The sequence below is a fragment of the Artemia franciscana genome, chromosome 16 (genome assembly GCF_032884065.1).
Source record: "Artemia franciscana chromosome 16, ASM3288406v1, whole genome shotgun sequence".
Taxonomy (NCBI): Eukaryota; Metazoa; Arthropoda; class Branchiopoda; order Anostraca; family Artemiidae; genus Artemia; species Artemia franciscana.
In genome coordinates this window covers 22,967,926-22,988,324 of record NC_088878.1, presented here as the reverse complement: position 1 = coordinate 22,988,324, position 20,399 = coordinate 22,967,926, and the positions used below count along the sequence as shown (strand labels likewise).

The following is a 20,399-nucleotide window of genomic DNA, read 5'->3' as shown; positions in this document are numbered from 1 at the left end:
TACGGTCTTATCTTAGGGATTTGCTCTTCTCCAATCTCTTGGTAGCTGCATGAGTCTCAACAACACTTGGCGGCTCTGCGCTAATGTTTAGGAAAAAAGATGGCGTTGTCGGATTGCCTGTTGGCTCATCGGGTTGTGGCGTATTGAGTCTTTTGAAGTTGGATGCCCATCACTCATTCAGTGTTGATGGGTGGGTCACGAATACGCAAAAGGGTCCCGAAATGGGCTGTTGACGGTACGCTTCTTTCTAAAGAAAATTGTTTCCCCGAGGAAAAAATTTGCAAAATTTCACGTTTTTGTATAGCTTACATGTTTCTCTGATATGATTGATTCCATCGTTGGATTTCAATTACGACTCCTATAATTGTAAGGGGTGTTTCCCCCTGTTTTGAAAATGAGGCAAATTTTCCCAGGCTCGAAGCTTTTGATTGGTAGTACTAAACCTAATGAAACCCATATAATTGAAATCAGCATAATAAGCCGATTTCTTATATATCAATTGGTTATAATTTTTTTTTTTTTAGAGTTTTGGCAACTATTTCCGCGTCCCTCCTTATTTACAGTTTGCTACCACGAACTGTAAAGCTTTTAGCACTTTAAAAAAGTTTCATATTCTAATTTAATGGATCATTTGTTTTAGCTATCCCAAATTGGGACAAACAGTCAAACTTTAGCTTAAGACCAAGGAATTGAGAAGGTGTTAACCCTTCATATACGAAATGAATTCTGTTCGTTTTGAGTTTAATATGCTCCTTACTTTTTGTGTAAAACTTATTTTTTATTTTATTTCTATTTTTTCAATAATGCCAGATATCTGGCTGACCCTCCATGAAATATTCCCCCTCACGTGAACTCTTCCGTGAGAATTTCATCCTGCGTAAAGTACAAATTCCCTCCAGACAGTACATACTTGCTGAAAATCTCCCTCCTCCGTACAATTTTTTTGCAGACATATCAGCCTCAGAAAGTGTTTTTGGCTTACTTAAATCTGAAAAGACTTTAGTTTTTAATCGACTTCTCGGTCACACTGAAAAGCCCCCTTCCGTGGCAATTTTATCTTGGAATCAAAACACGCGGAAAAAAGCCCCTGGGTTATTCTCCCAGAACATCTCCACATACAAATTGAATTGAAAAGATAATGTAGACAATTAACAAGAATTAGGTATAGAAACTCTGTCAAATCTCCCCAGTGCAAAATTTACACTAGAAAATCCACCCTCGGAAAATCCACCAAAGAAAATTCTCCCAAGGGAAACCTACCCCAAAGTACAAAATCCCCCTTCCCCTCCCCCTCCCCCTAAGAAATGTCTCTACACTTTCCAATTACAAATGCTCCGCGTAAACATTGGCAAATTTCATAGCTTACAGACCTCTCTCCACGATACAGTGGGGGTCATTTACCCTTTAAGACATAATATTTGGATCTTTTAGTTATGCTGAACCAATGGCTACCTCAAAATTTTGGTCAGCAAATTTTAGAGAAAAAAGGATGTGAAAAGGGACCAGTTGCCCCTCTAGTCTTTTTGGTCACTTAAACCAGAGCACTAGAACCTTCTCCTTTCAATGAACCTTCTCCTGATCTTCTAAGACATTGTTTCGATACGATCACCCCTGGAAAAAAGCAAAAAAAAACAAATGAACACGTACCCGGGATGTATCTTCTGGCTAAAATAGAGTTCTTCATCTTTTTATATAGTAGCTTGGAATTTTTAATCTAGGGTTCTCTGGTAGCTAAATCTGAAAGTGTGATTTTGGTAAAAGTCCTTGTATTTTAGCTCCTCTATTTCAAAAATCAGGCAAATTTTTTCTGGCTCATACATTTTGATAGGTAAAACTAAACTTGATGAATTTTATGTATTTGAGATCATCATAATATGCAGCCCTTTTGATGTATCTATTTGTATCAAAATTCCATTTTTAGAGTTTCATTTACTACTGAGCCGAGTCGCTCTTTACTTACAGTTTGTTACCACAAACTGTTGATCAATAAACAAACCTTAAAATTAGATTTTTAACTACAAACCTTGGAGTTTGGCTGTTATGCTTTTTTTCTGACCCTTAAAGATTTAAAGCCTATTGCGTCATCTGATTTTACTGAAAAAAAAACTAGTTAATTTTTTTGTATTTATAACATTGAAAAAATACATGAAAGAAGTAAAATCAGGAACTGTTTAGATCTCAGGAATTAAAATCATCATGCCAAAAATATTCAGTTTGTATTCATCAGTTTCAGCCATCTTGATATATAGTGGTATTTTGATATTTTTCATCTTGTTTTGAAAAACTGAAGCAAATTGTTCCAAACATATGTTGTTTTCTATAAAATGCGAATGACACAATATGCTTCAGAACTTTTACGTTTAGGGGAGGGGGTAGTATCCAAACTCTCCTTTTGGTAATTTTTTTTATTTTTAAGTTTAATTTGAAAGCATTAGGGGGTGACAGTCCTCCTCATATGTATCGTAATTTATATTCGTTTTAAATTTTGTCATAACCCTTGACTTTCATATGCAATTAAATAAAAAAACACGTTTTTTTTTTAACTGCAAGTAAGGAGCGACAATAAAACTTCAAACGAGCAGAAATCATTCCGTATATGAAAGTGGTTGTCCCCTCCGCAACGCCTCGCTCTTTACACTAAAGTTTGAATCTTTCTCACAACTCTCCTTTTTAAAACAATAAAAAACTTTAGCGTAAAGAGCGAGGCGTTGCGAAGGGGACAATCCTTTTCATATACAGATTAAATTTTGTTCGTTTTAAGTTTTAATGTCACTCCTTACTTGCAGTTAAAAAACTATGTTTTTTTTATTTAATTTCTGAATGTTTTAGAATTAATGCATGTTTAGATTTTGGCTCAACGCACATGAACAACTAAAACAAAATTTTTATATTAATTTTTTTTGCTAAATGGCTTTCTCATAGTTTTGATTGGATGATTTTGATAAAAAAAGATGGGGGAGGAGGCCTAGTTGCCCTCCAATTTTCGGTTACTTAAAAATGCAACTAGATTTTTTTATTTTTTGTACGAACGTTCTTGTCAGTAATAAACATACGTACCATATGAATTAACTTACGTAACGAACTTCTAAATTTGTGTGTTTATATTATGTATATGAGGGGTTTTCCCCCACTTCAATACCTCACTCTTTACACTAAAGCTTGAATTTTATTCTAATCTTTAAGAATGACCCCTGAATCACAAAGGCCGCGGAATAAATAGTTGAAATTACTAAAATACTTCAGCGTAAAGAGCAAGATATTGCTGAGGAGAAAACCTTCTTATATACGTAATATTTTATGTTCGTTTTAAGTTAATTCTACTCATTAATTCCAGGTGAAAATTTGTTTTATATATTTTCTCATTGTTTCTTTTTAAATAATGCTAGAAAATCCTGCGCCCCCTACATGGAAATTCGCTTCCCTCATGATAAATTCCTCCATGGAAAGATCGTCCCACGTAACCCCCTCTCCTGACCCACTCCCACTCCAACGCGAAAAAGTCTCCCTGAAAACGTTTATACATTTCATAATAACCATTACTATATGTAAACAATGGTCAACGTTGGTCGATACGGAGAGAGAGAGAGAGAGAGAGAGAGAGAGAGAGAGAGAGAGAGAGAGAGAGAGAGAGAGAGAGAGAGAGGAGAGAGAGAGAGAGAGAGAGAGAGAGAGGGGGAGACGAGAGAGACGAGAGGAAAGAGAGAGAGAGAGAGAGAGAGAGAGAGAGAGACCAACTCTGGCCGATAATGGTCGAACCACTTGGTCGATACGATCACCCCTGGGAAAAAAAAACAAATAAACACGCATCCGTGATCTGTCTTCTGCCAAAAAATACAAAATTCCACATTTTTATAGATAGAATCTTGAAACTTCTATAGTGTGGCTCTCTGATATGCTGAATCTGATGGTGTGATTTTTTTAAAGATTCTATGACTTTTAGGGGCTGTTTCCCCCTATTCTCTAAAATATGACAAATATTCTCAGGCTTGTAATTTTTTATAAGTAAGACTAAATTTGATGAAACTTATATATTTGAAATCAGCATTAAAATACGATTCTTTTGATGTAACTACTGGTATCAAAATTCCATTTTTTAGAGTTTCGGCTACTTTTGAGCCGGGTCGCTCCTTACTACAGTTCGTTACCATGAACTGTTTGAAAACACTTTACTTCAACTGGCTCATGCTAATTTTTATGGCACTTGGTATTAACCAAGTGACATATAGCAGTCGCCAATTCTGTCGGTCTGTCTGTCGGTCTGTCGGTCTGTCTGTCGGTCCCGGTTTTGCTACTTTAGGCACTTCCAGGTAAGCTAGGACGATGAAATTTGGCAAGCGTATCAGGAACCGCACCAGATTAAATTATAAATAGTCGTTTTCCCGATTTGACCATCTGGGGGGGGAGTGGGGGCCCGGTTAATTCGCAAAAAATAGAAAAAATGAAGTATTTTTAACTTATCAGCGGGTATTTGGATCTTAATGAAATTTGATGTTTGGAATGATATTGTGTCTTAGAGCTCTTATTTTAAATCCGACCGGATCTGATGACATTGGGGGGAGTTGGAGGGGGAAAACCTAAAGTCCGGTTTGCTACTTTAGGCACTTCCAGGTAAGCTAGGACGATGAAATTTGGCAAGCGATCAGGGACCGGACCAGATTAATTAGAAATAGTCGTTTCCCCCGATTTGACCATCTGGGGGGAGAAGGGGCCGGTTAATTCGGAAAAATAGAAAAAATGAAGTATTTTTAACTTATGAGCGGGTGATTGGATCTTAATGAAATTTGATGTTTGGAATGATATGTGTCTCAGAGCTCTTATTTTAAATCCCGACTGGGTCTGATGACATTGGGGGAGTTGGAGGGGGGAAACCTAAAATCTTGGAAAACCTTAGAGTAGAGGATCGGGATGAAACTTGATGGGAAAAATAAGCGCAAGTCCCAGATACATGATTGACATAATCGGAACTTATTTGCTCTCTTTGGGGTAGTTGGGAGGGGGGGAGTAAGTCTTAAAAATTAGAAAAATGAGGTATTTTCAACTTACGAACGGGTGATCGGATCTCAATGAAATTGATGTTTAGAAGGATATCGTGTCTTAGAGCTCTTATTTAAATCCCGACCGGATCCGGTGATGGGGGCGGGGAGTTGGGAGGGGAAACCTAAAACTTGGAAAACACTTAGAGTGGAGGGATCGGGATGAAACATGGTGGGAAAAATAAACACAAGTCCTAGATAGATGATTGACATAAACGGAACGGATCCGCTCTCTTTTGGGTAGTTGGGGGGGGGGGGGTTAATTCTGAAAAATTAGAAAAAATGAGTATTTTTAACTACGAACGGGTGATTGGATCTCCATGAATTGATTTTTAGAAGGATATCGTGGCTCAAAGCTCTTATTTTAAATCCTGACCGGATCTGGTGACATTGGGGAAGTTTGGGGTGGGGAGACCTAAAATGATGGGAAACGCTTAGATTGGAGGGATTGGGATGAAACTTGGTTGGAAAAATAAGCAAAGTCTTGCATACGTAATTTACATAATTGGACGGATCCGCTCAATTGAGGGGGGGGGGAATTCTGAAAAATAAGAAAAATAATGTATTTTAACTTACGAAGGAGTGATCGGATCTTCATGAAACTTCATATTAGAAGACCTCGTAACTCCGATATCTTATTTAAATCTCAACCGGATCAAACGTAATGGGGGGGGCAGTTGGGGGGACCGGAAATCTTAGAAAATACTTAAAGCGGTGAGATCAGGATGAAACTGGATGGGAAGAATAGAACCTGTCTAAGATATGTGACTGACATAACTGGACCGGATCTGCTCTCTTTGGTGGAATTGGGAGGGGGGAGGTAATTTTGAAAATTGAGGTATTGTAACTTACGAAAAGGTGACCAGATCTTAATGAGCTCTTGGCTCTTGGCTCTTCCGACCTCGTACCATATGAGCTCTCGGCTCTTCCGACCTCGTCACAAGTGCCATATGAGCTCTTAGCTCTTGTTATAAATTGCAGTCTTCATAAACATAAAATACTGTCTGTTATCATTTGTATTTCAAGGTGCAGATATCCCCATTCATCTACACTGTATTTAAAAATAGGCCACCAATGAAGGCCAGTTTGCAGAAGACGACCCTTGTTCTCTTCCAACCTTCTAACCCTAGCTGATTTAATGGCCATAGAAAATCCACGGTTACTTCACGGTTACTTATCAACTTAGTTCATATCTCGTCCCTTTCGTCATTAGAGGCGTTCTGCTGGGCTAGTAAAAATGCCTGATTTTGTACGGTGGCTACCGACAGTTTTGTAATTGATGGGGAGCTCTGGAACTATAGCGACATTTCTGCTGTATTTAGAGTGATGTAGTGGCTTATATTTTTGTCAGTCACATGTTCATAATAACTGTCAAGAAAATAATGAATTTGATGCAATTCAGGAGTGGATATAGTAAATTCAAAGAGTTTCTTAAGTAGAAAATTTTTTGGCTTGAAGTGTAAAGGGAATAAACAGAGAGAAAAAGGATAGAGTGCTAACGAGTTGAACTCGAAGCTGAAAAAAAAGCAAACACACGCATGCAAATAAGTAGTTGCAAATAAGAAGTAACTAAACTGAACTGTGTTCATGATTGAACTTATCCAATATTAAATAAAAAACAAGTTTTTCTTAACTGCAGGTAAGGAGTGATATTAAAACTTAAAACGAACATAAATTGTTCCGAATATGAAAGGGGTCGTTCCCTCCTCAACGCCTCGCTCTTTACGCTAAAGTTTGACTCTTTGTCACAGCTCTATTTTTTTAAACAATAAATACTTTCGTAAAGAGCGATTTTCAGGCGGTCAAGAGAATTATTTTAATCATCTTGACCAAAAATAAAACAAAACAAAAAACAAACAAATAAACACGCTTCCGTGATCTGTCTTCTGGTAAAAAATACAAAATTCCACATTTTTGTAGATAGGAGCTTGAAACTTCTCCAGTAGGGTTCTCTTATACGTTGAATCTCATGATGGGATTCTATGACTCTTAGGGGGTGTTTTCCCCTATTTTCTAAAATATGACAAATTTTCTCAGGCTCTTAACTTTTGATGGTTAAGCCTAAACTTGATGAAACTTATATATTTAAAATCAACGTTAAAATGTGATTCTTTTGGTGAAACCACTCTCTCTCTCTCTCTCTCTCTCTCTCTCTCTCTCTCTCTAACTCTATAAACTCTTTCTCTTCTCTCTCTCTCTCTCTCTCTCTCTCTCTCTCTCTCTCTCATCTCTCTCTCTCTCTCTCTCTCTCTCTCTCTCTCTCTCTCTCTCTCTCTCTGAATACAGACATATTATCATAACTGAAATAGTTTGAGTTTTAAAAGAATTAAAATTATATAGCAAAATCTATTGACTTTATGGCCTGTAAAAGACCACTGAGAGCCTTATAAGTCGGTGTTTTATTTTCTGCCGATCACTTATGGATTTTCTGCTCCTAATCCTACTTCTTTTGTATCCATTTTTTGTTTTTGATCAAGCACTATTTTTTCAGGATTTTAAAAATATTGGAGAATATGACGAATCAGTCAATTTGGACCAGTGTTTTCGACAAATATTGCATAAACTGCGTAGCAATAATTTTGTTTGTCTTTAGGTTCTACTTCGTTCGTTACTTTCGTCAGAATAAATTGCTGTTGTTTTTTAATTAATTTTATTCGTTTCTAGGTTTTCAAAATATTCACAATAAACCTTAAAAAAGGTCTTTGTCTGACTTAGGCGGAGAAACGAAATTAGTTATCGTGAGTTTTTGATAAAAAATGGACTGTTAAATATATTTTTTACCTCGCACCTCTCTCAAAGTTTCATTTTAAAAAAATTTACAATTTTGTCGCGTAAACAGTCTAAGGGGTCTATTTTTGTTAGTAATTTGAGGAGTCGTAGATAAAAAATAACCCAACTATTATGAGATAATTTTATATGAAATATATATAGATTTTAGAAAACTGAAAGATATTAAAAGAATTTTTATTCATTGTAATGAATGGAAACATGGGCTACACTTATTGCAATTTTTCTGTCACAACGCCGCAAAGATTTGCTGACTTAAAAACTCATACAAAGTCATATTATGTTTGCTTCTTAGACTTCAATTTTTTAAGAGAATAGGTCATTAAGATCATATTATTACAACTAAGACGAAGTTAAAACAAGAAAAATCTCCAAAATGGGGGGAGGTCTTGCCCCCCCCCACTTTTGGTAAACCCTAGTCGGAAGACTAGCACATCAAGGTTTCAAGTTCTTTTTCAAATTCTCGAAGATGCTCTTTAGTATTAAGTACTAAGACGATCCTTTACTATTAGAATAAACTTCTGTATTGCTTTATTATTCCTGAATAAGTTTTATTTCCTCGAAACCTTTTTTTTTACCAAGCGTTTTTTTTTAAAACTAGTTTTTTTGTTCTCATTATTAGGTGACGGGACTTGAGGGGCCAAGAGGAATATTTTAAGCATCTAGTTTCTAATTTTTGGCAAAGGAGATTTTAATCATACACGAAAAACGAAGTCCCTATTTTGGTGCCATATGCCACCTTTTGCTGATGCTCTAAAAAAAAATCTATGCTAAGCCATGTAAAAATTAGCTTCTAAATGGGCTCTAGGATATCGTCTTAAGATTTTTCTGCACCCGCTTGCACTGGGGAGATAAAACTCATGAAAAACATAAATTGTGTCAGTAATGAACTTTAACTATTAATTTAAGCATTAAAAACAGCTGTTACACCAAACCAATTTGAAAGATTTTTTTATTTAATAGTGTTTTTCCAGACTTTATCTTTAGTTTATATTAATTAAGGGGGCTGATAAGAGTATTTTATCGGAGGAGGAATTATAAGCCTCCAACTAAGTATATATAACTATAGAGATTATGATGGAACTCTTTTATGCTTCCAGAAACAGAACCAAATAGTATCCCTTTTGGCGCCAAGTGGCACTTTACAATAGCACTATCAAGACAAATCTACATACAGTACGTTGGTATGAACTAATGCTGTAAGTCTTTCTATAGGTTGCATCAGCAGGGTTTCCACCTGTAGCACGAAAGTATTATTTTAGTACTATTTTATTATATGTAGCACGTGCTCAGGATTTCTAAAATAGCTAAAAAGTGCTATTTTAGCACTATTGCAGCCAGTTTTTGACTATAGCACCAAAAATCGCTGTGTAGCACGCAAATTTGGGCAATTGCAGTACTATAGGAGCTAACCGTGGTAGCAAACGTGTGCATCAGGGTGCTAGTTCTGTTAGCCAATAGATAATTCATGAAAATATTAAGCGGGCTTGGAAGGAGAATATACAGAAGGGAAAAAGTATAAACCTCAGGTTTATGGTTTATAATCATATTAAGACGAATTCATAAATAACACGTAGAGAGAGAGAGGTAGAAAGAGAGAGAGAGGTAGAAAGAGAGAGAGAGAGAGAGGAGAGAGAGAGAGAGAGAGGGAGAGAGAGAGGGAGGGAGAGAGAGTGAGAGAGAGAGAGAGAGAGAGAGAGAGAGCAGTAGTACTAAATTGTATAGCATGCTAGCCTTGACAGAAGAAAAAATAGAAATAAATAATGGGATGCTTGCTAAGAATTCAAAAAAGATGTTTTCCCTGTTTTTCAGGATGAGAAGGCCCAAGACCTGAAGTTGAGGATTCTAGGCCATTAAAACTCGATCAACTATGTTAGAATTGATATTCCTGGCATTTTGACGCTGTTTGGGTCAAAATTTGTGTCTTGTGGCAACTCCACTTTTCTGTGGCACAATTACTTTTGTTACTTAAAAAGGGTCACATTCTGCTCGTGATTGATCAAGACCCTTAGTAATACTTGTAATAATCATGTTATTTTCACCTAAAGATCTATGAATAAGACGAAACTCAACTTGACGTTCACGTCATATACTGAAATGTTTGATCTGAATACGATAGAGCTGTTTTCAAAATGGGTGGGGCAGGGGCTGAAAACTTCATATGTAAGATTTCAGACCATGAAATATCGATTGGCTAGCCTAGAATTTGCATTTCCTGGCATTTTGACCCTCTTTGGGTCAAAATTGGTGTCTTGTGGCAAAATAGCTGCGAAAAACACCACTTTACTGTGGCACAATCCCTTTAGCTAGTTAAAAAGGGTCATCATCTGCTCGTGGTTGATCAGTAGTATCTCCTATGATAGGGTGTATAATTATAAAAATAATAGAAAATTGGACCGTTATTTGACCGTTGGATCAACGGTCTATCAACGTTGGATCAACGATCAACGGTCTAACTATGGCTTACCATAGTTGAAACCTTCCGTGCTAAAGTGGTCAGGGTGATCCTTTCAATCTCCTTATATTCCAACTTGGTTTCTGTTTTAATACCCAGATATCGCTAGCTAATATGCTCCTGAAAGAAGTATCAGCAGGGCAAAGGATCAATGACACTTTAATCATCCTAATTTACCACTGATCCTCTCTTTGAGTGTCTCTTTGAGTGACTGAACCTTGGTAGTAATTAAATAAAAAAAAACTAGTTTTTTAAACTGAAAGTAAGGAGCGATATTAAAACTTAAAACGAACAGAAATTACTCAGTATATGAAATGGGCTGTCCCCTCCGCAGTCCCTCGATCTTTACGCTAAAGTTTTTAATTGTTTTAAAAAGTAGAATTGTGGCAAAGAATCAAACTTAAGCGTAAAGAGCGAGGGATTGCGAAGGGGACAACCCATTTCATATACAGAGTAATTTCTGTTCTTTTTAAGTTTTAATATCACTCCTTACTTTCAGTTTAAAAAACTAGTTTTTTTTATTTAATTTCTGAACGTTTTTGAATTAATGCATTTTTGATTTTGGCTCTCCGCACATTAATTATTAAAATGAAATTTACATATTAATTTTTTTTGGTTAAACGGCTTTCTCTTAGTTTTGATCAGACGATTTTGAGAAATAAGGGGTGGGGAAGGAGGCCTAGTTGCCCTCCAATTTTCGGTTACTTAAAAAGGCAACTAGAACTTTAGTAAAAAACATACTTAAGTTAAGAATTAACTTACGTAACAAACTTTTATGATCTTATATTTTTTATTATGTATATGAGGGGGTTTGTCCCCTCGTTAATACCTCGCCTTTTACACTAAATCTTAAGTTTTGTCTCATTTTTTTAAGAATGACCCCTGAATCAGAAAGGCCGTGGAATAAATAGTTGAAATTACTAAAAATACTTAGCATAAAGAGCAAGGTATTTATCTCCTCCTAAATACCTCGCTCTTTATGCTAAAGTATTTTTAGAGCCCCTCATATGCGTAATAATCTCTGTTAGTTTTAAGTTTTAATCCTACTCTTTACTATCAGTTGAAAACTTTTTCGTGTTTATATTTTCATTGTTTTTTTTATAGTAATGCTAGAAAATCCCGCGCCCTTTTCATTGAATTTCCCTTCCCCCATGACGTATTCTTCCAAGAGAATATCCTCCCACATAGCCTCCTCCCCTCAACCCCACCCCAAACCAAAAAAATCCCCCTGAAAACGTCTGTATACTTCTCAATAACCATTACTGTATGTAAACACTGGACAAAGTTTGTAACTTGCAGCCCCTCCCCCAGGGACTCTGGGGGAGTGAGTCATTCCAAAGACATAGTTAATATGGTTTTCGACTATGCGGAACAAAATGGCTATCTCAAAATCTGGATCTATTGACTTTGGGAAAAAAATGAGCGTGGAAGGGGGCCTAGGTGCCCTCCAATTTTTTGGTCACTTAAAAAGGGCACTAGAGGTTTTCATTTCCGTTAGAATGACCCCTCTTGCGAGATTCTAGGTCTACTTGGTCCTAACAACCAGCTTGAAATTTTTTCTATAGGGTTCTCTTATACGCTGAATGCGATGGTGTGATTTTCGTTAAGATTCTATGACTTTTAGGGGTTGTTTCCCCCTATTTTCCAAAATAAGGCAAAATTTCTCAGGCTCGTAACTATTGATGACAAAGATTAAATTTGACGAAACTTATATATCTAGAATTAGCATGAAAATTCGATTCTTTTGATGTATCTTTTAGCATCAAAATTCTGTTTTTTAGAGTTTCGTTTACTATTGAGCCGGGTCGCTCCTTACTACAGTTCGCTACCACGAACTGTTTGATTGTAATATTCATGTTATTTTCAGCTGACGATCTATGAATAAGACGAAATTCAACTTGGCGTTCACGTCATATACTGAAATTTTGTATTTGAAAACGATAGAACCGTTTTCCAAGTGGTTGGGGGCACGGGCTGCAAACTTTTAAATAGGACTTAAAACCATGAAATGTCGATTGGCTAACTTAAAATTTGCATTTTCCCGCATTTTGATCATCTTTGGGTAAAAATTAATGTTCTATGGCACAAAATAGCAGGAAATGCCACTTTAAGTGTAAAGATCTCCTTTTTTTTAATTAAAAAGATCGTCATCTGCGAAAGACGTATCAAAACTTGACAATCTCTGGAGCAATTATGATGTTCCCAAGTGACGATTTTTGAATAAACTCGGAACTCGCTGCGGCATTAAAATTATACTGAAGAGTCATTTTTCAAGCTGAAAGACTCAAAAGCTCCTGTTTAACGTTTTATGTCATGAGAAACCGATTTAAACTATTAGAATTTCCATTAATCGGGATTTAGACACTCTCTGGGAGTTAGATAATATTCGCATAAACTTGTTTTCATAATAAGCTTTTACTATTATAGTCAGTCAAAATAATAGTTAACACTCTTGGATCAGCTTCAAATGGCTTCCTTACCCTAGACCTTAGATGCTCCTGTGCCTCCAGAGGCGCTCAGGGCATCAACGAGAAGCCGCCAGTCATCCCTCATGTTCGCCGCAGCAAGGACATCTTCCCACGCCGGTTGAAGGGAAGCATTTATGTTTCGCAGGTCCGTCTGATAGGTGCGCCGCAGTGTATTGCGCGGCCTGCCTCTTCTTCTTCTTCCTTCTGGTTGCCTCTGGAACGTCGCTTTCGGAATCCGGGAATCGTCCATACGAAGTACATGTCCCATGTATTTCCACCGACGTGTCCTAATGACATATGTCACTATGGGTTGTCCGGTCATCCGTCTCACCTTCTCATTAGAGATTTTTTGTGACCAATGGATGTTTAGTATTCTCCGGAGACATGTATTCTCGAAAGCTAGAATTCGCCTTTCTTGCGTGTTATTCAGATGCCAGGTTTTGGAAGCATATAACAGGACGGGGATGACGTTGCTATTGAATAGATGAAGCTTGAGTCGGAGGGAGAAATTCTGCAACCTCCATATCTGTTTCAGTCTGTTGAATGTGCCGGAGGCCTGTTCAATGCGGCATGATGTATCTTTTTCAATTGATCCCGTATTTAACATTGTGCTCCCAGGATATTTAAATTCTAGAACCTGCTCAATGTCCTGGTTATCGCATCTCAGGTGTAAAGGTGAATCGGTTACTGCCATACTTTTTGTTTTATCAGCGTTGATTCATAGTCCCATAAGTCGGCCTCTGTCACGTACATCTTCTAGAAATTTTTGTAGTCTTTGTTTACAGGACTCAATAAGCGTGATATCATCGGCAAAGTCTAGATCATTAATTTGGTGTTCTACGTTTAATTGTATGCTTCTGGTGCCAGTGTTACGGAGCAGATGGTCAATGGTTAGCGCAAACAGGAAAGGTGACAAGACACAGCCTTGTTTAACACCGGAAAGGACACGAAAGTATCTTGTCCTTCCTTCTGTTGTTTTAACACAGCATTCATATTCTTCGTATAGAGCCATTATGAGGGCAATTAACTTCTCAGGGATCCCATAAAAGGTTAGTAGTTTCCATAGAGTCTCCCAATGCAGCAAGTTAAAGGCCTTTTCGAAGTCTATAAATGCCAAGTACAATTTGTTTTGCCATTCTCGGCTATCATCAATTAACACCCTTAGTGTGAAGATCAAATCGGTACATGAACGTCCTGGTCTAAAACCATGTTGCTCTTCTCTCAATTACTTGTCAAGTGGACTCTGTATTCTGTGAAGGATTATTAGTGAAAGAAGTTTGCCAGGTATGGATGAGAGACTAATACCTCTCCGATTCCAAGGTATTGTCTAATCGCCTTTTTTGAAGAGTTTTACGAGTGTGCTGCGCCTCCAATCTGTTGGTACTTTTTGTCTCATCCAAATTTTTCGGAACAAGGACAGCCATATAGATATGCTTGAACTGATTGATGCCTTTATCCACTCCGCCGTGATACGGTCTTCGCCTGGTGCCTTGCCGTTTTAATTTCTTTGTGGCTGTTAGTAATTCATCAAAAGTCGGGGGTTCTGTATTAATGTCAAGATTGAGGAAAGCTATAGAGGGTACATCTAGAAGCTCATCAGGCGGTAGTCTATTCAAAAGCTTTTCAAAATGGTTGGCCCATGTTTCATCAAAAGCCGATCGCTCGGTGATGAGAACGCCATCAGGATTTCTTACAGTTCCATCTTGAATCGGTTTCTTGCCTATTATTTCATTCGTTAGTTTATAAAGGGTCCTCGAGTCTCCTCTCTTCGCTGCATCTTCGGCTTGTATTATTTTTTGCTCAATGTAGTTTCTCTTATCTGTCCGTGCACTTTTCTTGATTTCTTTTTCGATCCTCCTATAATCATTTTGTTTGTGTATTTGTACACTTGGTACATGGGCATCCAGGAGTTGGCTTTTTATCTTTTTCCTTTCAGCGATCAGGTCCCACGTCTTTTGGGAGAGCCATTCATCATTAATTTTTGGATGGTACCCAATTGTTGATTCTGCCACTTCTTGATAGCATGACTTCATACTCTCCCATATTGTCTCACAATCTGCATCTTTGGGCAAAACGAGGGTTTCAAACTTATTGGATAGTTCAACACTGAACTTTTTCGACCATCAGGTGAAGTCCAGGAGTATTCATGTATGTCTGGATGAGGAAACAGACTTCCCCCTATCACCAGATCATGTAAAAGGGCAAAATCAATCAGTAGTTCCCCATTGCCATTTCGCTCTCCGATGCCATGCTTTCCGAGGACCTCCGGACAGAAAGTGTAATCATTTCCAATTTTGGCTTTAAGATCTCTGAAGAGGCATAGCACTTCATGTCTTGGTTTGTCTTTAAAAACACCTACTAGTTCATTATAGAAGCTCTGTTTATCCTCTGTGGATGCTTCATTCGTGGGGACATAACATGCTACTATGGACAGCTTCGCGTGGGAACCGAGGAATCTAGCCGTTATAATTCGTGATGATACTGGGGTCCAACTTATCATAGCTTGGGCAGGAACATTTGTTAGCAGAAGGGCCACTCCTTGATCTCTGGTCGCATCGTTGCCGCTATATATAATAGTATGTTCTTTGTCTATTCGCTTTTCGCCCATACCCGTCCATCGTACTTCAGATAGAGCTAGGATATCGATTTTATATTGAATCGTCTGTTTTATGACTTGTTCTGTCTTTGAAAGCTGGGACATGGTTCTCACGTTCCAAAAGCCCAGTTTAAGCTTTTTCTTATCAGTCAAAAATCTTTTCTGTGGGCATGCATTAGTCGTCATCGTTAAAGGGGTTGATCCGAGGCTATTCGTTGATGTTTCGTTTGCAATTCGGTTTTCCTCCACTGCACGTTCGTGCTGCAGAGTCTCAGGTGGGGGTCGCAAGCCCCCAGCCCAACCCTCCTCCTTTACCCAGGCTTGGGACTGGCTACTGACGAAATAATCCGACAATAGGCGGAGAAGCTTCAATGGCCATTGCTTCAAATGGCAATGGTTCTTTAATGTTTTTTTTAATGTGTTTTTAAAATTTCTGTTACTCTAGACCGTGATTCGCTCTTTAATAGATCATTTCTATCACTGCAACCATAATAGGACTCTAAATAAGGTCCTCGGGCTTAATTTTCGCTTGTCTTTTTTTCACCAAAACGGTATTTTGAGCTTTCTGAGTATTTAATTTTAAGTTGATTGTGTAACCTGGATGTAAAAAAAAACTTCAAGCATACATTCCAAATATGATGTACATTCAAACCTTGTTGGAATTAAATTTAGAAAAAAAGTTTTTCATTATTTCAGATCATTGAGTCTCTTTGTTTGGTCACCGGGTCTTAAAAAAGTGAACTTTAGGGTCGAATTTTCCAAATTTTTGGATAATTTGTGTTCAAAATTATTTAGATCAAAACCAAAAAATTTTTTCAATTGAAGAAAAAGATCTCATTGGAAGGGGTACATGACGTCCCACAGGTGAGTTATTGGCCCAATCAACTCCATCCCCATGAAAAATTTAGACATCACTACCTAAAAAGGCTAAAGGGTGCATTGTTTTCATTTTTGAAGTATTTTACTTGAAATTTAAATTTTGGCGTAAAACTTTTGCTGCAGGGGTAGCTCTCCTTATACGTAAGATAGACTTAAGATGGATATGAAACTAAAACTAAGCCTCTTTTTCAATTTAGATTCTTTTCTAGAAAACAAATTTATTTCTCTTATTGATTACATCAAGTTTACTGTAGATCTTCTCATAAAACCAAGGGATTGACATAAACCATGTCGGCACTTTTGCAATCTCTAGCTTCTCATTCAGTACTTTTTGAGGGGGTCGACTGGTTACAAATCTTGTATTGTTCCTACATTGTAAAACTTGCTTTCTAGTGTTCCGGCCAAAAAGCCGGCTAACCAAGTCGGTCACTCTATTCATCAATGGTCCTTTTCAACACCAAGCACCAAATACAATAGCAGCGGTGACTTTGCTTTTGTCATTTTAGTGTGTCGGCTTTGAAGTCATAGTGTACCGCGGCACGCTACCCAGGAAAGAATTTTTACAGTCATTAAGAACTACCCCTTGTGGTCAACTATCCTACCTTTTTCCGGGGTTTGAAATCCTCTTTCAGTGTTAAACTTGCCTTGTAATCAATGATAGTCGTTATCGGCCTTTTCCAGCCCTAATTAAGGTGATAGCCATGTTTGCTTGCCATTAAATCAAATTCACACCTTTTGAACTAAAATTAGATTTTACGAGCCTTTTAAAGGAATTTACAGATTCGAAAAGAAACAGGCTAAGTAAATTTTCTTTTTAAAAGTTGTGCTAATATACAATACAGTGATAAAAACTTCTTTTTACATGCTTCATAATAGAATTTTGACTCGATCAAAAACTTTCATCCTTGTTAGAAATAATGACTCGGTACCCCAAAAGGAATCATCGTTCTTGTAAAGGTAGTAAAAAAAAGCAAGAAAAAAACTAAACTAAGCACTTATTGGCCTATATATATATATATATATATATATATATATATATATATATATATATATATATATATATATATATATATATATATATATATATATATATATATGTATATATATATATGGACGAATAATATGATGAGGAGCTCATTCATTTTTCACGAGGATTGAGAGTGGAAGGGTTTATTCATTCGCATATACCTTAAACAGTTTTTAACAATAAAGTGTTTCGAAAGACAATCGCTAAATGAAACACTTGCTATTACCAAATGGTTATATTTTTCCCACTATAGTTTTTCCACATCTCAAAAAAAAGTGAATACGCATGCCAAAAATTTGAATTTGAGCCGTCGTTTCTCTTTACTATTCTTCCCCCTCTTACCGCAAAAATTTTTAGTAAAAAGTCAGCTATGTTGCAACTTGTCAAGATCATCAGAATCCCGAGTGCTTTCGGCTAATTACTTGTTGAAATTCATTGTGAAAAATGAAGGCCGAAAGGCAGCAACCACCCTCATATACAGGATAATTTTTATGCGTCTTGAAATTTCATGTAACCCTTTACTTTTATTTGAAAAACTTATCATTTGAAATTTCCTACAATAAATAATGTGTCCTTTACCGTTCAAGAAACAAAAATATGACTGGTAATTTTCTACTCTGGGATCTAAAAGATCAAACTTGACCTTGAATCTTTTTTTTAAATGAATTAAAAAAAAGTTTAGCAAAAGTTTTTCCAGTAAAATCATCAGAGGAATGGTATAAAATATAAAAGTAATGGGAACAGAGTCGCATTTTGAGCTAAGGGTAACAAATATTAGTATGAATGGATTAAAGAAACCTAAAACAAAAATAAAGATAATCGTCAAGTCAAGTTTAAACGAACGGAAAGTGCCAGAGCTAAGAGTGGAACTGCCAGCCCTTAAAGACTAGAATTTAATTTATGCCATACTGAAAATAATATTATTTAGACTTTTCCTTTTTTTATAGTTTCATTTGTCTAATATTGAATAGGGTTTTACCATTTTCCTCCAATGCTAGCTTCATTTTCAGTTCATTCCTTTCAAATGGGTAAAAAATCAAATGGTGAATAAGTTATCTATTGAATAATTCAACATATTGCTTCAACAAACTAATTAGATTGTTTCGAAAGTAAGAACAGCTTAGTCAAACAGTTCGTGGTAAAGAACTGTAGTAAGGAGCGACCCGGCTCAATAGTAACCAAAACTCTAAAAAACGGAATTTTGATACTAATAGAAACACCAAAAGAATTGAATTTTTATGCTGACTTTAAATATATAAGTTTCATCAAAATTAATGCTTACCTATCGAAAGTTACGAGCCTGAGAAAATTTACCTTATTTTGGAAAATAAAGGGAAACATCCCCTAAACGTCATAATATCTTAACAAAATCACACCCTCACATTGACCTTATCAGAGAACCATTCTGTAGAAGTTTTAAGCTTCTATCTACAAAAATGTGGAATTTTTTATTTTTGCCAGAAGACCGATCACGGTTGCGTGTTTATTTGTTGTTTTTTCCCCAGGGATGATCGCATCGACCCAGTGGTCCTATAATTTTGTGAAAGGGCTCATTCTAGCGGAAATTAAAAGTTTTAGTGCCCTTTTTAAGTTACCAAAAAAATAGAGGGCATCTACGCCCCCTCCAATGCTAATTTTTTCCCAGAGTCAACGGATCAAAAGTTTGAGATAGACATTCTGTTCAGCAAAGTCGAAAAACCTAATAACTATATCTTTGAGGTGACTTACTACCCCACAGTCCCTGGGGGAGGGGCTGCAAGCTACAAACTTTAACCATTGTCAAACAGTTCGTGGTAACGAACTGTAGTAAGGAGCGACCCGGCTCAATAGTAATCAAAACTCTAAAAAACGGAATTTTGATACCAATAGCTACATCAAAAGAATCATATTTTAATGCTGATTTTAAATATATAAGTTTCGTCAAGTTTAGTCTTACTTATCAAAAGTTACGAGCCTGAGAAAGTTTGCCTTATTTTAGAAAATAGGGGAAAACACCCCTTTGAAAGTCATAGAATCTTAACGAAAATAACACCATCAAATTCAGCGTATCATAGAACCCTACTATAGAAGTTTCAAGCTCCTATCTACATAAATGAGGAATTTTGTATTTTTTGCCAGAAGACAGATCACGGATGCGTGTTTATTTGTTTGTTTGTTTGTTGTTGTTTTTTTCCCCAGGGTGATCGTATCGATCAAGTGGTCCTAGAATTTTGCAAGAGGGCTCATTCTAACGGAAATGAAAAGTTCTAGTGCCCTTTTTAAGTGACCGAAAAATTGGAGGGCACTTAGGCCTCCTCCCACGCTAATTATTTTCCCAAAGTAAACGGATCAAAATTCTGAGATAGCCATTTTATTCAGCGTAGTCGAAAAACCTTATAACTGTGTGTTCGGGGACGACTTACTCCCCCACAGTCCCCTTGGGAGGGGCTACAAGTTATAAACTTTGACCAGTGCTTACATATAGTAATGCTTATTGGGAAGTGTACAGACGTTTTCAGGGGGATTTTTGGCTGGGGGAGGGGTTGACAAGAGGGGGATATGTTGGGGAACTTTCCATCGAGGAATTGGTCACGGGGGAAGAAAATTTCCGTGAAGGGAGCGCAGGATTTTCTAGCATTATTTAAAAAAAAAACAATAAAAAATAAATATGAATAGTTTTTTCTACTGGAAGTAAGGAGCAGCATTAAAACTTAAACGAACAGAAATTATTACGCATATGAAGGGCTCACCTCCTCCTAATACCTCGCTCTTTACGCTAAAGTTTTTTTAGTGATTTCAACTATTTATTCTACGGCTTTTGTGATTCAGGGATTATTCTTAATGAATTGGGACAAAATTTAATCTTTAGTGTAAAGAGCGAGGTACTGAAGAGGATATGCGCAGAATTTTCTTGCATTCTTTTATAAAACAATGAAAAAATAAATATGAAGAAGTTTTTTTTCAACTGAATTCAAGGGGTAGCATTAAAACTTAAAACGAACAGAAATTATTACGCATACGAGGAGTTTCATCTCCTCCTAAATACCTCGGTCTTTACGCTAAACCATTTTTTGGTAATTTCAAATATTTATTCTACGACCTTTGTGATTCGGGGGTTATTCTTAAGGAATTGGGATAAAATTTAAGCTTTAGTGTAAAGAGCAAGGTATTGACG

At 36.8% G+C, this 20,399-nt stretch overlaps 2 protein-coding genes across 2 annotated transcripts; both read right to left on the bottom strand.

The window, feature by feature from the left end:
- Nucleotides 1–12,756: 12,756 nt before the first annotated feature.
- On the bottom strand, nt 12,757–13,437 carry LOC136036791 (uncharacterized). Its single transcript, XM_065719119.1, has one exon. It carries the CDS (start codon nt 13,435–13,437, stop codon nt 12,757–12,759), a length of 681 nt encoding a protein of 226 aa, XP_065575191.1.
- Nucleotides 13,438–14,772: 1,335 nt separating this feature from the next.
- LOC136036790 (craniofacial development protein 2-like) lies at nt 14,773–15,525 on the bottom strand. Its single transcript, XM_065719118.1, has one exon. It carries the CDS (start codon nt 15,523–15,525, stop codon nt 14,773–14,775), a length of 753 nt encoding a protein of 250 aa, XP_065575190.1.
- Between the last annotated feature and the right edge of the window lie 4,874 nt (nt 15,526–20,399).

Excerpts from the sequence above, each read along its gene's own strand:
- LOC136036791 (XM_065719119.1), bottom strand. The coding sequence starts at position 13,437 with ATGGCAGTAACCGATTCACCTTTACACCTGAGATGCGATAACCAGGAC.
- LOC136036790 (XM_065719118.1), bottom strand. The coding sequence starts at position 15,525 with ATGACGACTAATGCATGCCCACAGAAAAGATTTTTGACTGATAAGAAA.